At 36.8% G+C, this 19,683-nt stretch overlaps 3 protein-coding genes across 3 annotated transcripts; 1 reads left to right on the top strand and 2 right to left on the bottom strand.

Annotated features, from left to right (window-relative positions):
* Positions 1-651: 651 nt before the first annotated feature.
* Positions 652-3,504, top strand: LOC126604377 (serine/threonine protein phosphatase 2A 57 kDa regulatory subunit B' kappa isoform-like). The gene is made up of 2 exons (XM_050271605.1): positions 652-2,487; positions 2,730-3,504. Exons 1-2 carry the CDS (start codon positions 1,306-1,308, stop codon positions 3,084-3,086), a joined length of 1,539 nt encoding a protein of 512 aa, XP_050127562.1. The 5' UTR covers positions 652-1,305; the 3' UTR covers positions 3,087-3,504.
* A 781-nt stretch (positions 3,505-4,285) lies between these two features.
* Positions 4,286-9,038, bottom strand: LOC126604378 (cyclin-A2-2-like). The gene is made up of 11 exons (XM_050271606.1): positions 8,876-9,038; positions 7,591-7,950; positions 7,158-7,431; positions 6,720-6,853; positions 6,376-6,468; positions 6,010-6,143; positions 5,674-5,749; positions 5,379-5,489; positions 5,136-5,285; positions 4,909-5,043; positions 4,286-4,770 (listed from the first exon to the last, which is right to left on the bottom strand). The coding sequence occupies exons 2-11, from the start codon at positions 7,888-7,890 to the stop codon at positions 4,708-4,710; spliced, it is 1,470 nt and encodes a 489-aa protein (XP_050127563.1). The 5' UTR covers positions 7,891-7,950; positions 8,876-9,038; the 3' UTR covers positions 4,286-4,707.
* Positions 9,039-13,096: 4,058 nt separating this feature from the next.
* On the bottom strand, positions 13,097-15,806 carry LOC126604392 (photosynthetic NDH subunit of subcomplex B 3, chloroplastic). The gene is made up of 6 exons (XM_050271628.1): positions 15,545-15,806; positions 15,349-15,462; positions 14,423-14,476; positions 14,217-14,279; positions 13,915-13,977; positions 13,097-13,398 (listed from the first exon to the last, which is right to left on the bottom strand). The coding sequence occupies exons 1-6, from the start codon at positions 15,737-15,739 to the stop codon at positions 13,363-13,365; spliced, it is 525 nt and encodes a 174-aa protein (XP_050127585.1). The 5' UTR covers positions 15,740-15,806; the 3' UTR covers positions 13,097-13,362.
* Between the last annotated feature and the right edge of the window lie 3,877 nt (positions 15,807-19,683).

Genomic DNA, 19,683 nt, shown 5'->3' on the forward strand with positions numbered 1-19,683 from the left:
ATTGTTCACTTTAATGAAAAATTATATTTTTACGCTAAAAAGTCAATCTTGATACTATTCACTTTACCATTTATTTTGTCTTTATCGTTAAAATTCAAAGTTTTCAAATTTTTTTCATTAGTTTTTTTTTATAGATATATTTCGAAAACCATTTTTTCAGAGAAAGATAATTCCCAAAATAATTCCCAAAACATCATCTGGAGCCGGATCTCTCCCCACCAAATCCTAAGGATCCAGAGATCCGGACTATTGAAATTTGATCAAACGGTAATAAACAGAGGGATCCGTCTAAAAATGATAATAATTGTAATCGTTAGATCAAATTTCAAATGTCCGGTTTTTTGGATCCTTAGAAGTTGGTGGGGTAGATCCGGCTGGATCTCTGTCCCACAAATCCACCTCTATCTGCCTGTCAAAAAAACAGAACGAAGAAACAAACCAAATCAATTCATATTCGTGTTACCACTTTATCAATCCCCTAATCCAGCTCACACTACACGCCAAAACCCCTGTTTTTCACCCACCATTTTTAAAATAAAAAACTATTTTTACCTGTTACTTTTTACTAATTACTACTAATTTCACTTCGTTAACTTACTGTCCTAAAGAGAACACCCTGCATTTCCCGAGAAAATGCCATAATTTTCTCTCCTATCAAACAAAAAAGATAAAAAAATAATAATAATAAATTACCGAGAGAAAAGAAAACAAAAAAAAGTAAAAACCCAGAGATGGGTCCATTTCTCTTTCATGGAGATCACAAACAATAATCTGCAATTCTGCATCCCATAATCACAAACTAAGAAACCCAAAGAATCTCGGTCCTTTCTCTTCATTTTTTTGCGACAAAAATAAAAGGGTGTTCCTTTTTGTTTCAAAGTTCAAATCTTTCCTTCAAATTTTCAGATTCAAACCTTCATCAATCTGAAACTTTGCCCCCACTTTTCAAGTACATTTACATTGCCTCCTCTCTGTCTTCACAGTTATTGGGAGGTTTCATGTTTGATTGGTGAGGTTGCAAATGTAGTTTGAATCCTATCAGAGTTTTGCATTGTTGCTGTTCTTGCTGGTGTTGGTTTTTGGAATCAGAATCCGAGGACCCACATTGCCAAGATTTGATTTTTGATCAATGCCCTCCTCAATTTCAAACATTTCCCTCAAGAAATTTCAGACATCGTCTCTGTTTTACCCCAATTCGAGCTCAGATTTATGAAATGTATATAAATTAAGGGTTTGGTCTTCCCTAATTTCATATGGGTTTGATCTGAAGTCCGTCTTTGATTGATATTTTGATAAATTTTCACAATGCTCAAGCAATTCCTCAGTAAACTGCCGCGGAAGGCCTTGAAATCCGACGAGCGGCCCGAGTCGCCGCGGACAAACACGCCCCGGTCCGGGAGTCGGACTGGGCCGTCGGGCCTGGGCGGTGGCACCCCTCGATCCAACGGCGGAAATAATTCGGGCCCAGGTAAAGCGAACGCACCGAAACGCATGTCGTCCGCGGTGTTTCCGGCGAGCGTGGTGGCCGGAATCGAGCCTTTGGTGCCGTTCAAGGACGTGCCGACGCCAGAGAAGATGAACCTCTTCGTCAGCAAGGTGAGCCTTTGCTGTGTAACGTTTGATTTCACAGACCCAACTAAGAATTCGATAGAGAAAGATGTTAAGAGGCAGACATTGCTTGAACTTGTAGACTTTGTAGCAATTGGGTCGATGAGATTCAGCGAGCCAGCCATTTTAGCAACCTGTAGAATGTGTGCCATTAATCTGTTTAGAGTTTTTCCGCCAAATTACCGGTCCCATTCCAACGGCGGGGCGGGTGAGAACGATGATGATGAGCCCATGTTCGACCCCGCCTGGCCGCATTTGCAGATTGTGTATGAATTGCTGCTTAAATTCGTGACATCTTCGTGTCTTGACGCGAAGGTTGCGAAGAAGTATGTAGACCATTCGTTTATTTTGAGGTTGCTTGAGTTGTTTGATTCCGAGGACCCTAGGGAGAGAGACTGTTTGAAGACCATTCTGCATAGGATTTATGGCAAGTTCATGGTTCATAGGCCGTTTATTCGCAAGGCTATCAACAACATATTCTATCGGTTTTTGTTTGAGACTGACAGACATAATGGGATTGCTGAGTTGCTGGAGATATTTGGGAGTATTATTAGTGGGTTTGCGTTGCCGTTGAAAGAGGAGCACAGGGTATTCTTGTGGAGGGTTTTGATTCCTCTTCATAAGCCGAAGAATCTAGGGTCTTACTTCCAACAGTTGTCCTATTGCGTCACGCAGTTTATAGAGAAGGAGCCGAAGTTGGCTAGTGTTGTTATAAAGGGTTTGTTGAAATACTGGCCGATAACAGGTAGTCAGAAAGAGGTGATGTTCTTGGGTGAGTTAGAAGAGATTTTGGAATCGGTTAACATGGTGGAATTTCAGAAGATCATGGCCCCTTTGTTCTGCCGGATTGCATGCTGCATTAACAGTTCCCACTTCCAGGTAATTTTCCCTCCGAGTTTAGTTTCTCGTTTAATAAGTATTGTGTTTATTCTTCACTTTGCCCTGTATCATGTTTATTTTGAAGTATATTTTGGACCTAGAAGTTTTAGGATGAACTTTTAGGAATGCATAAAGTGGAATTCGATGATTGCTTCTAGTGTTTGTCGTGGATTGTATGAATGCTTGTGTAAGTTCATTCTTGGGAAAAGAATTTGAAACTTATGTATCTTAAAATGTTTCAGGTAGCTGAAAGGGCCCTTTTCTTTTGGAACAATGACAACATTGTGAACTTAATCGCACATAACCGTCAAGTGATTCTGCCGATCATTTTACCAGCCTTGGAGAGGAACTCCCAGAACCACTGGAACCAAGCAGTTCTTAATTTAACTTTAAATGTCCGAAAGATGTTTGTCGAGATGGATGATCAGCTATTCCTCTCCAGCCACGCGCACTACATGGAGGAAGAAGCAAAGCAAAGCTCGGCTGCCAAGAAGCGAAAGGAAGCATGGGAGCAGTTAGAGAATGCAGCTAGTCTCCAGCCAGTAACCGGAAACACTGCAGTTCTGGTAACGCCTATAGCAACCTCAATCGCCTGTTAAAAATTAACTTCCGAACTGATGCTATTGCAACCGATGTTTTCCCTTATTTCCTCTTTTTTACGGTGGTGGGGAGTGACGAGATTAAGAGAAATGTATGGAAAATGGTTGTAGTTTCAGGGGTGGGATTGTATTTTTGTAATGGTCCTTTGACAGCCACTGGTTGGAACCATGTCTTTTGCTTCCCCAGAATGGTGTTTCTTGGGGAGGACGGACCTTCCCACAATTTTCTGTACTACTACTACTAGCTTAATTGGCTAATTCCTTTTTTGCCCTCTGTAACCTTTGATGTTCGAGAACAACTCGCATGTAACGGGTTTACTGCCATGGTGACGTTCCGGTCCATGCAAGTCGTTCTCTTGTTGTTCAGCTTCAGCTATGTCTTTATCAAAACTAATTTATAGATCAATGTTTTTGTCAATGCCAAATTATAGCAGGCACTTTTCAGTTTTAATTATTTAGATCTTCATGATTTAATGGATCCCTATATGCTGCCTGGTATGATGAAAGGGAATAATATTATGGGTAAATATGATTCCACCAACAAAAAGTATGGGCATGATCAGATGTATGAAAAATAAAAGAGGGAACTAGGTAAGGTTGTCACATCATATCCATGATGGGTTCTCCTGTTGGTTGGCATGTGGTTTGAAAAAAATAATAAATTCGCAACGAGAAAAACTTTCATGCACCGTTGCATGAAACATGAGTTGCATTCATTATATTTTGTTACTAGTGTATGATCTTGAATGTGAGAACTATTTTATGTAACAGGTGCATGAAAGTTTTCTTCTCAATGAGGGACACCGTTGATGTGTCCATTGCAATTGCATTAGGTTAAAGGCTCGTAACACAAGGATTTTCAACACCTTGAATTGAGTAGTTGGTTTGTATGAAAAGTTGTTGGATTATATGACTTGTTTGAGATTACTTGTGTGAAAAACACTTATGCTCATAAGTATTTTTGTTAGAAGCGATTTAATTAGAAATATGTGAAACTTTATTTAAAATTCAAGTGCTTTCCAAAAGTACTTAAAAAACAAGTTCATTGAAAGTACTTCTTGAAAAAGCATATAACAGTTGTTTCACCATAAAATGATCCGACAACACAAAAACTCACATATAACCTGCAAACATGTTACCTCAGTTGCTTATTTCGATGAAGATATCAAATAGAATCACAACAGAACGACAGACAACTATTTTTCAACATTTTTCTTTTTCATATATGAAGTTTGTAGATACAAACAATGAAGGAGCTACATTTCATGTTTAAAACTTGCAACCCAAGGCACAGTCGCTCTTAAAACTTCCCCCATGCGATGAGAAGTTTTGGTAAATTATTTTGCCAAGACACCAAATACACAATTGTTTGTCCTAACGGTGTCTTAATCTAGAAAAATTTGAGGCTACAACGACAGATCTGGAAGCACCAGAACGAGATAACATTTAGCAACGAAGGGCGGGCGGACAGACAGACAGACAACAAAGTTAGATGGAAGGTTAAGGAACTTTCATATCGGAGATCTGGATGTCTCTCAAACTCGAAGCACCTGAATGGAGGGAGCTTTTCCTAGCTGATAAACATCCATCCCGATTCAGCTCTTATAGAAGAGTCAGCGAATTATTGATCTTCGAAAGAGTGAACCACCCGTTGTTTGGAGGTCAATGTAGCCACGGACTTGAACTGTCAAGACAAGAATTTGAATCAGAATACTGCATTATCTGTAAATAGACATGACTTTGAACACTGAAGTGCTGTTTATAAGAATCGTCTTCCGACAAACATGACCAATCAGAAAACAAACTCATACAGTCATATTACCTTCTGGTGTTTATACTTCTCGCGAATAGAGTTTAGGGGACAACCGGTGGTGTTCAATTGCAAATCTTCCAGTGCAACTACTGTAGTTTTGAGCTGTGATGTTTTGTACGAGGTGTAGTGCTCTAAAGTAGGGCTCTGCAAGACATAAGCATGACATTTCTTCAGACAATTTTCAACAAGAACAAACGTAAAAACTTCAATTACAAGAGAGGCACAGAATTGCAGACCCATGGATGGTCTGACTGATTGAGTGTCCATCTGGCAAGGAACACAGCAGAGGCGGCTATGAGGGAAGGTAGGAACTTCAGGAAGCTGTATTCAACAAGAGTCAACTCTGCTAAATAATTTGCCAATAACTCCAGTTCAAGACAAGGAACCTGCATAACAAAGTAATTGAAATAGAACTGTTTTCTTGTATGGTAATTGATTTTTCAGAAGCTAAAGTGCGGATGACATTTAATTTAGAATACCTTATAAGAAGCTTGAGCTGCATGAATGAATCTCCTAAGAAATGTTTTTGTGGTGGGAACAGCTAACTGGAAGTGCGAGAAATTTAGAACTTGAATCTCCATTTTTAATACCTGCAAGATTTAATCAGGAAGTTTGTGTATCAGTATGTAACTATACCAATGGAAAAGAGGAAAAATGTAAGGGCATTGCCATGTGAACGAAAGACCAAGTTTTTGCTTTCGAATTATGCTACGGAAACAAATAAAAGTTTTATGAGTCTAAAATAGGCAAAGTCTATGGAGCTTAAGAACATACCTCCTCTCTTGAGTAAGTATTGTCAGTGATGAAGCAAAATTCTTCCACTCGCGGTGCACAAATTTCTTCATACTTCCTTTGAGCCATAACAAAAAATACATACACCTCAAGTAATGTAATGATAAAATAATCAAGCGAGGAATATTGTCATTGTTTCCTCATCTACACTCATATGCCAATGCACATACCACACACATATGTAAAAAAGTTTGTCCATGTCTACCAAAGATGATTCCATCAAATAGCCCGAGTAAGCATCCATAAGGATTTTTTTTATTAAAAGATAAACTATGGTACACTAGAAACCACCATCTATACACCTAATATAGCACTTACGAGGCAATTAACATGCAAGTGACTCCAAGCAGCTGGAGTTTTTGCTTTTCAACATAATTGTGAGAGAGAAACCGATCAATGAGATTTACTGTAAGGTAAAGTGTGTCTGGAACCAGCTTATATTCTTCAGAAACCTGAAAGAGACGTAAGAGATTATCACTAAAGCATCCATTTTATATGGCACGAAAATGGCTCATACTCTGTAAAAGAACAAAAGTTGGACTTTATTCTTTGGGATTGGGACTGATATCCAGGTTTTTCAGTATCCCATTTAAGAAGACATTAGCATGGATGCTTTCAAGCAAAGGCACACCATAACGTCAGAATATTAGAGCCATTTGGATAACGACATCCGATGATACTGACCTCCACAAGCCAATCAACCAAAATTCCTCGCATGCTGGGAGTAATATCTCGCTGCAATCTTTCCATATAATCAGTTGATGGTCTTCGCGCTACCTGAGGAAGAATAAATTTCCTCTACAAGTCAGAATCAATAATGTTCCTGATGTTCTTTTACCAAGTCCAGGGAGCACTTTCATTTACCAAGCTCCACCATAATTGAATAAATTCATCACAGAAATCAGAAACTATTTCATGTTTAAAATTATATAGGAAACTTTTAATTTCTATGTCCTGTCGACACAAGCGAATACGAAATATTGTAATAGTCTTATTAAAATTGATAATGTCATGGCTCAGATACTAACCTCTGCAAGGCATATATTACTGTAAATATCAGGGGCGTACAGGCTGCACGCCAGAGGATCCTTTAAGTTTGAGTCAATATTCACAATGTCTGGGTCATTTGAGGACCCCACTATCTCCCAGGCCACACTTCCTTCTACACAGTCCAATAAAAAAAAAATCATTACGCATTGCTAATATGAACATGAAAACACAAGCCAGTAATTAATTTTTCACTTTCCCTTAAAAGACAATCAAGTTTCCTCATTTATTAATCAATCAAAATTTCAACATTACAGTCGGAGGGCTCAGAGCAAAAAGAATGATTTCAACTTGTCATCTTAAACATTGCAAGCATCACTCTAACCAAGTATAGGCACAGCACAGAAAATTAGCCACTTCAAGAAGATAAGTCATATACTGTTGCACTCTCCTGAACAAAATGAAACAGAAAACTATACCTTTCTTTTTGGGGTTACGAAGTTCAGCCGATTCTGCAGGAACCTGTATTGTAGGCATCAAATCTGCTCCTCTATGCTGTCCCAAAGTACGACATATACCCTGGGGTACTGGCGCTTTTGGCAGAGTGGGCTCTAAGGGTTCTGCCACCCTTATTTTGGATAATTCCTCAGCTAACTTTGCTTTTGCGTCATCTTGAACCATTGGAATTGCTTCAGAGACATTTGAGGCCACCTTAACATTCTTTCCAAGTCCTCTTTTAGCCTGCTTGTTAGTCTGTCAGTACCAACAAATTCTAAATTAGAATTACTTAGGAAGTACAGAGGTGCAGTTAATTAATTCGAAATCATGTGAGATTTCTTGATAAACATTATATTCGTTGACAATTCAGAACTTTTGCATGTAGGGTTAGAAACGGAAACATTCAAATAATACCTGAATCTGAGATGCATTAGTGCAGTTAACATTTGAATCCTCACAGGCGATGTTTCCTACATCTTTAAGCACTGCCCTTCTTTTATGCTGCAAGCCAACAGTAGCAATTGCAGATGCTTTGTTCTCATCTGATGCCGCTCTTTTGGAATTCGCTCGAAGACCACGCTTCTGTTCTTGTTTAGTGAAAAGTATCGAGGAGGAGAGTTCCTCCCCGGATGCGCCAAATGCTTTAGCCCGTGCTCTTGTGATTCGGACATTAGGCTCTTCAACTTTGGAAGCATTTTCATTTTCCTTGTTCATATTTGCCTGCCTTGTAGAAGACCAACAAATGAATTCAGTCCGAATCCTTGTTCATTGAACCTGCATTTTCAAATCAGTTGATGTCAACAAGTGGTACCGTCCAACTCAACACAAACAAGCATAGCAAATCAACCCAACATAGTGTTCCACGCAAACTACGAAGGGATCCAAAAAGAGATGCCCCTTATGGTCATCTACAGAAATTCGATTCCCTTTGACACAACAGAAAGATAAATCTAATCATTTTTCAATTGAAGAAGAAAAATGTATGGTCTTTTACTCTGTTTTCCTTTGACAAAACACACAATAACTTGCAATGTGAAAGCGAAACAGGGGATTAACATGAAACTATCTCAAAAGGGTAACCATAAAACAATTTTCTAGCCTTGCTATTACACTTATTATTTTTGTAAACTAAAAATTTGAGAAAATGGGGAGAAAAAGAAAAGTTTTTTCCCCTAATTTCTAATCAGCCATTGGCTGTTTTTAATTCAATTATGTGAGAAACGTTTTTTTTTTTTTTTGTCAGGTCCAGAATGCATGAAAAACAAATGTTTAGCAATCTTCTATTCCTCTGACACATTTTCCCAGCAACCAAACAGAAAATTAAAACAAAAATTACTACTTTACCAAAAAAGGAAGAGGCCGAAAACACCGCAAAATCCAGCCCCAAAAACCCTAATTTCTTCAAAATTCCCACCTCCCATCCCCATCCGATCGTCAAAAAGCACAAAACAAACAAAATCTCAAACGCATTTAATAAAAAATGCACCAAATTTCTTACGTTAAAAACGTAAAAAATCGAAGGACAAAAAAAAAGACTCCAGCGCCAGATCCATGTAGCGAACCAGCGAGGCGTAAAACGACGTGGTTTCATGAGAATCTGGCAGTGGATAACAGAGCGACGAGGCTCGAACATCTAGAATGCATGAAAAAATTCTCCCTTCACGCAGAGTGGGAGTGAAAAAAGAGTGTGGGAGCTGACCTTGCTCTGTTGGCGGGAGCTCCGACGACGGCGACTGCCGGAAGAGCTCGGAGGAAGAAGGAGGGGTCCGGATGCTCAGCTTCGGACAAGGAATTGTGTAGAAGTGACAGTGGAAAGAGAGGGAGAGAGAGAGTTGATATAAAGGGGGAGGGGGTGGGGAGCGTGAGCGGGACTGGGTTTATTGTTTGAACTTCCAAAATTCCAAACGGAAGCCAAAAAGCAACAATATTTTATGATTTTTTTTTTATTTTTTATTTTGACTTCTTGCTATTTCCTTTTTAACACGATATTGGCAATGACATTCATCGGATTTGCGTTATGAATTTTGGGTCTTTTTTAATACATGGTATGTTATGTTTTTACGTTGTCAATCAGACTTATAACGGTCTAGACATAAATGTAAGACGAAGTATTTTTTACTCTAATTTTAGACATTCACGTCTAAGCGCAAAAAATTATTACCGAAATATTAACCTTATATTGATGAGTTTTATTAACGAAGATATATACATAAGGTAAAGAGTTAACGTGTTTGCATTAGACATAAGAGTATTGAGTATCCAAACAAGTTATACTTTATTCAACAATAATAATATTCTAAGCACATCTTTTAAAAATAAAACGAGTACCACGATTCACGTTGCATTACAAGCACAAAGAACATTACCCAAAAGTTGTTTGTGAAGTCTTTTTCTACTATGTTATAGTCTTTGTTTTTTATCTATGGATTTGTAATATTTAAATAAGGAGTATTAAAATATGATCTGAAATTAGTTAATGTATTTATTATGCTTTACCATATTGAATAACTTCGAACCAATTTGAATTGAGCATTTGAGTGTTCATAAAATAATCAACATTGATCCAAGTTATATTAAATAACATTGACCCTACTACAAGCAACAATGCAAGGGCACGCTGACCTCTAAAAACGTGTCCCACATATGAAATTCAGATTCCTTTGGTTCTCTCGATATGAGATGACAGATCAAGTAATTCAAAACGTTCAAGAAAGAAATAAATATTTAAACTGCATTTATATGAGATGAGTCAATGTAATGAACATACGAAAATTGTAAAACTTCAAACGTGAGATTAAGAGAGAATCTTGATTCTTATGTATGAAAAGGGTTGGAAAGGTCTCAATCACCTGTAAGGTTGTGTGTGCTAGTATGCTAGGTGCCAAGATAAGGGGCAAAAGCCTGCCATCCCCAACTTCCAAGTCGGACTTTGAATTGAAGGAACCCTAGCTACCCTAGTGTATTTTTGGGGACCTCACATACCCATAAGTAGTTGGATTGGAATTCAATGGTTACCATTCAAATGTTCAAATCTCCAAAAAAACATCTTCAAAAAATTAAAAACAAAAAATATAAAATGACGTCCAATTTGAAATTTTGACTCTCGACGATTTATTACACCAAATTTTAGTTACCGATTGATATTGAAATATCTTATTTTGCAATAAATAAGTTCCATAATGAACGAAATATTGTTGCATCAAACCTTTTTTTTTTTTTTTTCGTCGCATAAGAGAGTAATATTATAAAATAAAACCCTTCGCACAACTTACCCAATTAGTATTTTAAAAGTAGGTGCTTCTACAAAAACTACATCCATAATATATATATAAATAAATAAATAATTCTATAATTGCTTACGGGTACAATCTCTTTAGAAAGATCGCCAATAAAATATAGCCAAACAAACATTTGTATTGTCAATTCTATTAAAAAGCAATGAAAAAGTGAGGTTTCACAAAATGATTGATCTTAATCAAGACAAACTGGCATTGTCCATACATTTTATTATTAGTTTCATCTGAGTAAATAATGGTGCTTTCGACAATAACAACAACAAAAAATTTATTCTACTAAGTGATGTTGGCTGTATGAATCCTAAAACACCATTACGCTTGACATTCAAATTTTTTATCCCTTATCCCCTTGTGAAGGAGGAAGTCGACAAGAGTCAAATGAATTTCATATGAAAATCTAAACATTCAATTTCCAGTCTGGTTTTCTTCAACATTGACAAATCAATCAATTAAAACTTAATTAGAAAAGGGTTTTATTGAGATAAGTCCAGCTTAGCACCGTGTTTTAGATCAGGTCCGAATCAATCCAAATCAAATTGTTAATTTTACCAGAAAAGGAAAGTGTTTGAGACGTTTTTGTAATTATTCCCACAAGTTCAGGTGGAAATGTCTCGAATTAATTGCTTAATTATGATAATTAAGCTCATTTATTTGTAAGAAAAAATGGGATCCAATTTATGTTAGTCTAGGTTATGTGTATGATTCTCCATTGAGCCATTTATGGAAACTAATTTATGCTAATTTACTGTTTTTGTCATTTTATCCTTAATGATTAATAAAATTAAAGTAAATAAGGAAACGTTAAACATTCATGTTTCAAATTATAAAGGCAGAAAATATGAGAGTAAGAAATACATTGAAGAATAATATGAGATAGATGATAGGAGAAGAGACTGATTAAAAATATAGAGATAGAGCTACTTGTTCAAGCTTTATTGGGTTAAGTTGTTTTTATGTTTCTGGCTTAAACCGTCCAACCCTGTTGTGTCACAAAGAAGAAAAACATTGTATCGATTTTGAAATTGTTAGTATACATTCTATAAAAGTATTATTAATGGTTTTTTCGACACTGAGGCTTTATTGCAGTTCGTGCTACTGAATCAGTTGCTTGATTTTTGGTACCAACGTTTAAGAATTGAAAAAAAAAATTATTGGTAGTTTTTTATTTATTTATTTTTCTAAATGATAAACTGATTTATTAATGATCACAGACGAACTGATACATTAATATCAGAAGCTAGAATATCGGACAATCAAATTGGCTCCCAATCATCCCACTAAAACACACCGTTTTCGTTACAGACATGAGAAACCACCATGTGAGACTAGTCTTAAATTTTGAGTTGACACGGTCCATATATAATAGCTCACGAGAAAATTTAGTGAGAATTTCCCCCAATCTAGTGAATCAGAGATTTGACAAATCTAATGAAAAGTTACCAAATATGAATAATGCAAGTCATACAGAATATACGAAAGTTTGAGATGGGAAGTAATATCTTATTGTCAACCCTCAACAGATCAGTTTGATTTTTAGTTCTAACAAAAAAAAAATGAAACCGAACCACTCTTACACTAAAAAATCAAATATTCGGTGAAGGTTTATTTATTTGTATTTGAAAAAGAAAATAATAATAATTGTTTGTCATAAAGCCAAACCAGCCCATTTGAAAGTTTGCAGATCTAAAAGCCTAAGTGGTCCACTGTGGCCCTCTACGCTCTTCCGCAAGGTGGGCCCAACAACTTTTCATACCATGAAAGTCGAAATCCAAATCTATATCGGATAAATGTGCTTCCAAATTTCTAATAAAATATTTATTTTTTTGTCAAAAATATTAATTTATTTGAGTGAAGAATGAATAATGAGACCAATACTGACTTCAAAAGGTGGCAATAATAACGAAGAATTTGGATCCCACCGGATGCGCAAAAAGTGCAAACAAAAGATACCAAAATGTTGCAACTTTACGCAACCTAAAGAAACCATGCGTCTCTCCTATTTATCACCTAGAAAAAATATGTATGACGTTATTACGCTCCCGTGACAGTGTTGAGTGATCGTATAGTTTAATTATCAAATGACGTGTGATGGAATTTAGTGATTAATTTCTATTAGTTTCCTGCGGTTTAATAGTGTTGATGAGATGGGTGGGTTCCAACAAGGTGAAGCATGAAAGTGTTAAAAAAACATGGGACATAAATTAGTTTGGAAAAACTAAATTAAATCCTCAGAGATCTACGTTGTTACAACATACGAGATCACATGTAACCTTTATTGATTCTTCTAATAGTACAAATTTATATGTAATATAACTCACATGGCATGTAACGGGATGTATCCTCCTTTTTTCTCTATCTCTTATCTCTCGTGATTTGGGAGCAGCCTCTCCATAAAATGGGGGTAAGGCTAGCCGACATTCACCTCTCCCAGACCTTGCGTAAAGCGGGAGCCTTGTGCACTGGGTACGACTTTTTTTTCTTATCTCTCGTGATAAGTCACAAGAGGAGTGAGATATAGAGAAAGAAAAATATGTAAATCCACCCCGGTCTCAGCAAGTTTTCTACTTACATGACTCGCCCTCGTTATTGGTTTGTTGTATCGTGTTGCAACGTACGAATAAAAGTCAGCACAACAAAGAACTACCTGGTTCCTTTGGATAACTTCTAGGAAATTTGAAGACAAGATATTAACTCTTATCCCCTGTTTAGCATCAAGTAGTCTACAAATGGTATTACAGCAATTAACATACGCGAGAGATATACATATTAATCTGTTCTAAAGCATTTCGAAGTGATTACCGTGAGTTTAGGGAGGAAGCGTCATCATAATTCTCGATTTGCTATATGAATTTATATTCATCAATGTACCATGGCGCCATTGCTCGATCGATTACTTTTTCCACTGGGGAATCCTCTGAACAACAACCTGCAGCAATCCAAAATCCGAAAGATATCTGTTAGAAAAAAGAATGTTTGAGTGCAGAATCGCCGTGCCATCCTATTCTAAGCCGATACAACTTAAGTTTGGTGTCTATATGACCTAATTTCTGAATCCAAGACACAAGCAGTAACATTCTAAATCCTTAAGTTAATAGCATCACATTTCCCACCTGTTTGGGAATCAACTTGATGCAGCAAAACTACATGATGTTGGACAAAGCATCACTGTTATCCGGGAGATTAAAACTCTGGTACACAAAAGAATGTTGGTTTCTTCTACGCCAGCAACATGAAAGGAAAAAGCGCTACATGTAAAGAAAACTCCAAAACCAAATGGAAATGTAGGATGCGACCCAGCTCCTTATACATGCTCCTCAATGAGGATTATACAAGTTGTGAATAAATTATGGATCTTTTAGTGCACCAATCACCACAATAACCAGTACGATTACGATAGCGAGAGATTTGTAAAGAAAAAAGAAAGCAGAGGAGTGACAAGTACCTTGCCAGAATTTTCCTTATTTCCCACTATAGTTTGACAAGCAAGTCTCCAAGATTCCGGTTTCTGCATGTTCAATCAATGTCAAAATAAGCGGACATTTACTAAGTATGTACTTCAAATGGGAACTGAATAAAAACTGAAACGAAGTAATTCAAGCGATTTGAAGTTAAAGAACACTCCGACATACTTTACATGTAAGCAATGGGGTTTGATATTAGTAACCAGTGAGTATGGGAAAAAGTATAGTGTATTTTTAGAGAGAGAGAGAGAGAGAGAGAGAGAGAGAGAGAGAGAGAGGTTGCCTTCTTCAAATATTTGAGTTCAGTATTTGTTCTTTCATTCAAAAGATCCTTCCCATCAATAATCTGCACAAAAACCACAAATGCTTGAGTTCAGTTCTTGCTATTCCATTACTAAACTGAACAAAGAAAATTGACAGCTTTCCTCCACCTTCAACCGAAGAAACTCGAAAAGACGGTTAAGAATGCGGATGTTGGAAAGTTCATACCTCAACTATACAAGTCCCACAGCTTCCACCACCTCCACAGTTCATCAGTTTCCCCTATATTTTAAATTGCAACACCATTTCAAAACACATTCAATCACTTGTATTGTACTTTTCGCAAATTTATCATTCTACCAATATGGTGTGAGAGAGTCAAACTACATTTACAATCCGCACGTAGTTTTTTGGATCTTTCACTTAAGAACCTTGTAGTTTCAGTTCTGGCAATTGAATTCCTGTAGTTTGCTTAAGAATTCAATTAATGATAATCCGCTAAATAAAGCATTCGAACTTGACGTTCTTGTCACATGATAAACATTGTGGAGAGCAAAATTAACCCTTTGGGGCTTAGTAAGTTCACCTCAAATCACCAAATTGTACTCAAATCCGACATGAAAATTCTCGAAATAGTGTTCCAAAGCTGAAGTAATGAAACTGATATTTGGACACACATTTGATGGCCAATTTGCTGATGACTTCTGTAATACAAGTGGGTCCCACATAACGTGTTCAATTAATACGGTCCATAAGCACTCTTGACAAAAATTTTAATTTCCATTTTATAATTAAAAGATTGTCCACAATTGAATATTTAAGCAAACTATGAATTCTGTGACAGATCCGTAAAATCACGTGGTCTGTAAATTTAATTTGGCTATGTGAGAGTATGACACACGGAATTTTAATAATGTGTTAAGTTAGGGAATGGATTTCTGCACTCTCGTTTTCTCTTTTTGCACTCCGTCATTTGTTTTCATCTCTTAATTTTCTTATGTCTTCTTATGTGACCATTTGGTGTTTTTTTTTTGAGTCAGGGTGCACTGATATTGGGCCACAATTAGAAAAGCCCAACATCAAAACGCACGGTAGAAACAGAGGAGAAACAACTAAAGTGCGCAGGATGCAGAGTGAAGTGATAGGAAACTCACATACGTGGCGTAGAGCTCGACCTTGTTATCCGACATGACATCCCTCAGCAGCTTCTCTCCACTTATCGCCTTCGCGCTCTCCACCGGATACGACCCGTCGTTTCCCGGCTTCGGCTAACCAACCAACACAACATCCCAAATAAATATGGGAAAAAAAGGGCAAATAACTGTAATTTAATGGGATTAATGCGCGTACCCCGATGAATTCGAGCTCGATTTCGGGCTTTCCGGGCTGAGTCGGAGACGAATCCGCCGAAATACCGGCGAAACAGACCGAAACGCACTTCCTTCTAGGGAAAAACTCGGTGGGCTGTTGGTAATTTCGGGGGCCGGCGCCGGAGACTTGCGCTGGCCGGAAAGACGCGGCGTTTGCGAATTGCAGGGAAATCATTGTTAGATGCAGCTCAGTCCACACTCGCCTCCCTATAGCCTTTTCATATCGTTCGTTTTACATTGGGGAAAAATAGTTTTCGAAAAGTTTATCCGGGTTTACCACTTTCGTCCATAGAGTTTCCTTTTTTTGCATTTACACCTATATAGTTGCAATTTTATTTTCATTTTGGTCCAATCCGTCTTCTAGATTAATTCTTCTGTCCATTTTTTACTTTATACTTAAGGTTGTGCTATCCACACACCTCTTTTTACTTCTCACACACCATTTGTTAATTTCTGTCCGTTGATCTTCTTCAATTCATCTGATCCAATGATCGAAAATTAAAAGAGTGTGTGAGAAGTAAAAAATGATATGTGTATATTACACCCCTATACTTAATGGATTGACTAATAGTGGAAACAATCATTTAATAGTTTGTCCATTAATCTTATTCAATTCATTCAATTTGATATTTGGAAATTGAAAGAGGTATATGAAATGTAAAAAATAGTGTGGATAGTACCGTCCTTAGAAAAAGCTGAACTTTATATGAAAATCCCCAAGGCAAACGACCTTTACAATGTATATAAGGTCCTTAGAAATTTAAAAAAAAAAGTTTTTCTTAGAAAGTATACGCACGGCTAAAGTTTTGGTACAGGGGAAATGACCATGAAGATAAAGAGTAGCTAGCATGCCATGAAATTGTGACTCCTTTACTTATCAGAAAGAGCTTATTCCATGATTTTGAGTGAACATGTCAGTATTTCAGAAAGTATGAATAATAGTGTGTTAGTTTTACATAATGCCATAATTTGAACATGTGACTGTAACTTTATACGTTTTTTTCTTCCATGTAAGTTAACGTACGAATTGGAGGTAGCTTACTATTGTTGGGCCATGCATGGACTCGTTCCCTAGTATCGTTTGGTATGAAGACGGGACGGGACATGACGGAACGAAATGGGACGGGACAGGACGAGACGGAACGGAAATGGAGCAAAGATGCCCTCGGATGGAAACAAGGAGGAAGAAGAAGGAGGAGATGGAGAGGTTATAATTTTGTGTTTCACAGATGTGGAACGAGTCATTTCAGAGGGGTGAGGCGGAACAAAAATTCACCCAAAACTCGTCCCGTGGAACAGAGCGTTCCATCCGTTTTAGACGCACCAAACGTGGGAAAACGTGGGACGGAACGTCTTGTCTCATTCCATTCCGTCCCGTCCCACGTACCAAACGGTACCTTAGTCCTTCCCAATCTAGATATCAGTAGCGTATTTTGTATGTTTAGTAGTTTTCTCGGCTTACTTTCCAACTTTTGTTGAAGATGTTGTGTGAGGAGAGGCGATTGGATTTGGCAAGGAAATGGGGTCTAGGGGATGGGATATGGATTTAGCTACAAGCTCCATGTCGATTCATTAGCTTTGCAATATGCATAAATTCAAAGAGGCTTTTGAAGAGCGTGAGGACATGATACGGAGGGCTTTAGTTCCTCAGTATCTTACTTTCCAAGGAATGAATGAAATGGCGCGGAAGCTGTGCAAAATGATGTCCTCTGTTCCTCGTTCAACAAACTTGCCGGATACATACGTCAGAGATTAAGACACATCTCGTGCAAAGGGAGAGTCTACAGTTCGCCTGAAAATCTTGTATCAAGAGCAAACCAGTTGATAGAGGATTTTAAGAGAAAACTTCTTACAGTACTTTAGATGTGCAGCATTCTGGATCCTAATGGGCATCTGTTATAAAGTCAAAGTGGTTTGAATACAGGTTCACTACCGGTACAAACTAAATTATGTCTGAATGACCACACTGATTTGTGACACTCATTTTTAGAAACTACGTTGATCCATTTTCAATTTTAAAGACAATCTTGATGAGGTGAGTCAATTTCATAGACCATTTGTGATTAAAACCCTTTTATTTTAGTAATTTGTGCTTGTCAGAGCATTTTCATCATTTGATAAGTTTGGTGTTTAGTGGATTTGTACAATTTGTAGTACTAGATGTTAGAAAAAGTCTCATGCTTGTGGAAGTTTCCGCCAATTTGGATGGATTTCAAAGTGATTTTGCACTTATTTTGATCGTGCTACTCAATCATGCTTGAAGAGACCCTTGTATGGACAATTGGATTGGATATATATATATATATATATATATATATATATATATATGTATGTATGTATAAATATATATGTATGTATGTATGTATGTATGTATGTATGTATATCTCGTCACAATGTGTGATTGCTTAAAATACATCCCATAATGGCATCGCCAACTTATACATATTTCTAAGTTTTCATTGCCTTTCTCTTTGCTTAGTATTTGCTTTAAGGGAAACACAGGATCTTCCCTATTCTGAGACAACTACTTGCTCATTACGGATATTGGTGTTTGAGATCACCGTCATATTAAGTTCTGTTAAATTTAACTTTTGAGATTAGAGGGGTGGAGTGGAATAAGTGAATTAGTTTTTGGTGCGTGGTAGCAAAGATTCCTGAATTTTAGGTCATGTTTAGTTTTTGTTCCTATATTAGTTTCTCTTGTTCTCCAACTAAACTCTGCGTTGCATGAATGGTCATTCCGTCAAATATGCCTTCTTTTTTGTCAAATTTAAGGAGTTACTACTCAAAATACTGTATGGCTTATTTACAGAATTTTGTATTGATGATCAAAACCGTTCATATTACTATTTACAGATCATCTTTGCAAAAATTCAACTAAAACTAAGATCATTTAGTCATTCTTAAGAAATTGCTATCATAAGTACGAAGTTCCGTGACTATGTCACAAGATATTTAAGGAGAAGTTTCATGTTAATCCTTGAGGGACTAAATATTTCTCTTTAAAAAAATCAATCCCTCAACTTAACGGAAAAGTTGACGGAGTTAACAAAAAGGAGTATTAATGCAACAAATGACATAATTCGAAGACGATAGAAACTATTAGTAGAGTTCAAAAATGAAAACTAAACTTGTGGTATAGATCAGGGCCCTTTGTTACAATTTAGCCTAAACTCTTTTCACTAAATTAGTATTTGCAATGATAAAATTCCTATTAGTACTTGTTTTCATTATAACGATAAAGAGAAACGCATAATATAATAACTATTTTAAAGTGTCAATAATAATTTCGGACTTAATTTTTATAAAGATACAGTTGTATTTCTTCTTGACATAGCTTGTAAACAGCGTCTATCATGTATACGATAGTCTACAACAGCATCGAGGCCAACGAGTGAATCTTTGTGTCAACTCACTCACCAGTCACCATTCCTCCATTCAAGATAAATAAGAGTGTGAAGAAAAAGAGAGGAATTGTTATGTCGTTGCCATCACAAACAACTGAGAGAGACGAAGAAAGAATGATAAATAAGTATCCGTTTAATGCACTAATGCATCTTATACACCGGATCGTTGTAAATTTTATCGGAGATGGTTTGAATGAAGAATCTTTTCAGTGAATTGGGGTGGAGCGTCCGGCACGATGCTCGAAGTCGGAAAACGACGGCATTGGGCTTTGGTTCGATGGTGATTTGCTGACAGTAACAAAATTACTCGAGAGAGAAAGAGACAGAGAGAGAGAACCTGTGCTTCAATATTCTTCCCCCACTCCACTCGTCACCTTTGGCTTCCACCACCATTTCAATTCCCTTCTCTCTCCCACTCTTGACTCATTTCTTTGTGTTTTGATTAAATAATGATATCAAGTTCACAAAAAAAAAAAAAAAAAATTTATATCAACCTCAAATATATTTTAGGCAGCAAAAGTGAGTTTTGATGTTTTATTTTATTTTATTTTAATTACACATAAGGATTATACTTCATATCATAATATGATTGAGACATGCATTTGTTTTTTAACCACCAATATATACTTAGGTGCACTTCAATGCGAATCTCTTTATTTATTCAGTTGGACGTAATCTATAAATTGTTATGTTACACATTTATCAGGATTAT

The sequence above is a fragment of the Malus sylvestris genome, chromosome 15, assembly GCF_916048215.2.
Source record: "Malus sylvestris chromosome 15, drMalSylv7.2, whole genome shotgun sequence".
NCBI classification, from domain to species: domain Eukaryota; kingdom Viridiplantae; phylum Streptophyta; class Magnoliopsida; order Rosales; family Rosaceae; genus Malus; species Malus sylvestris.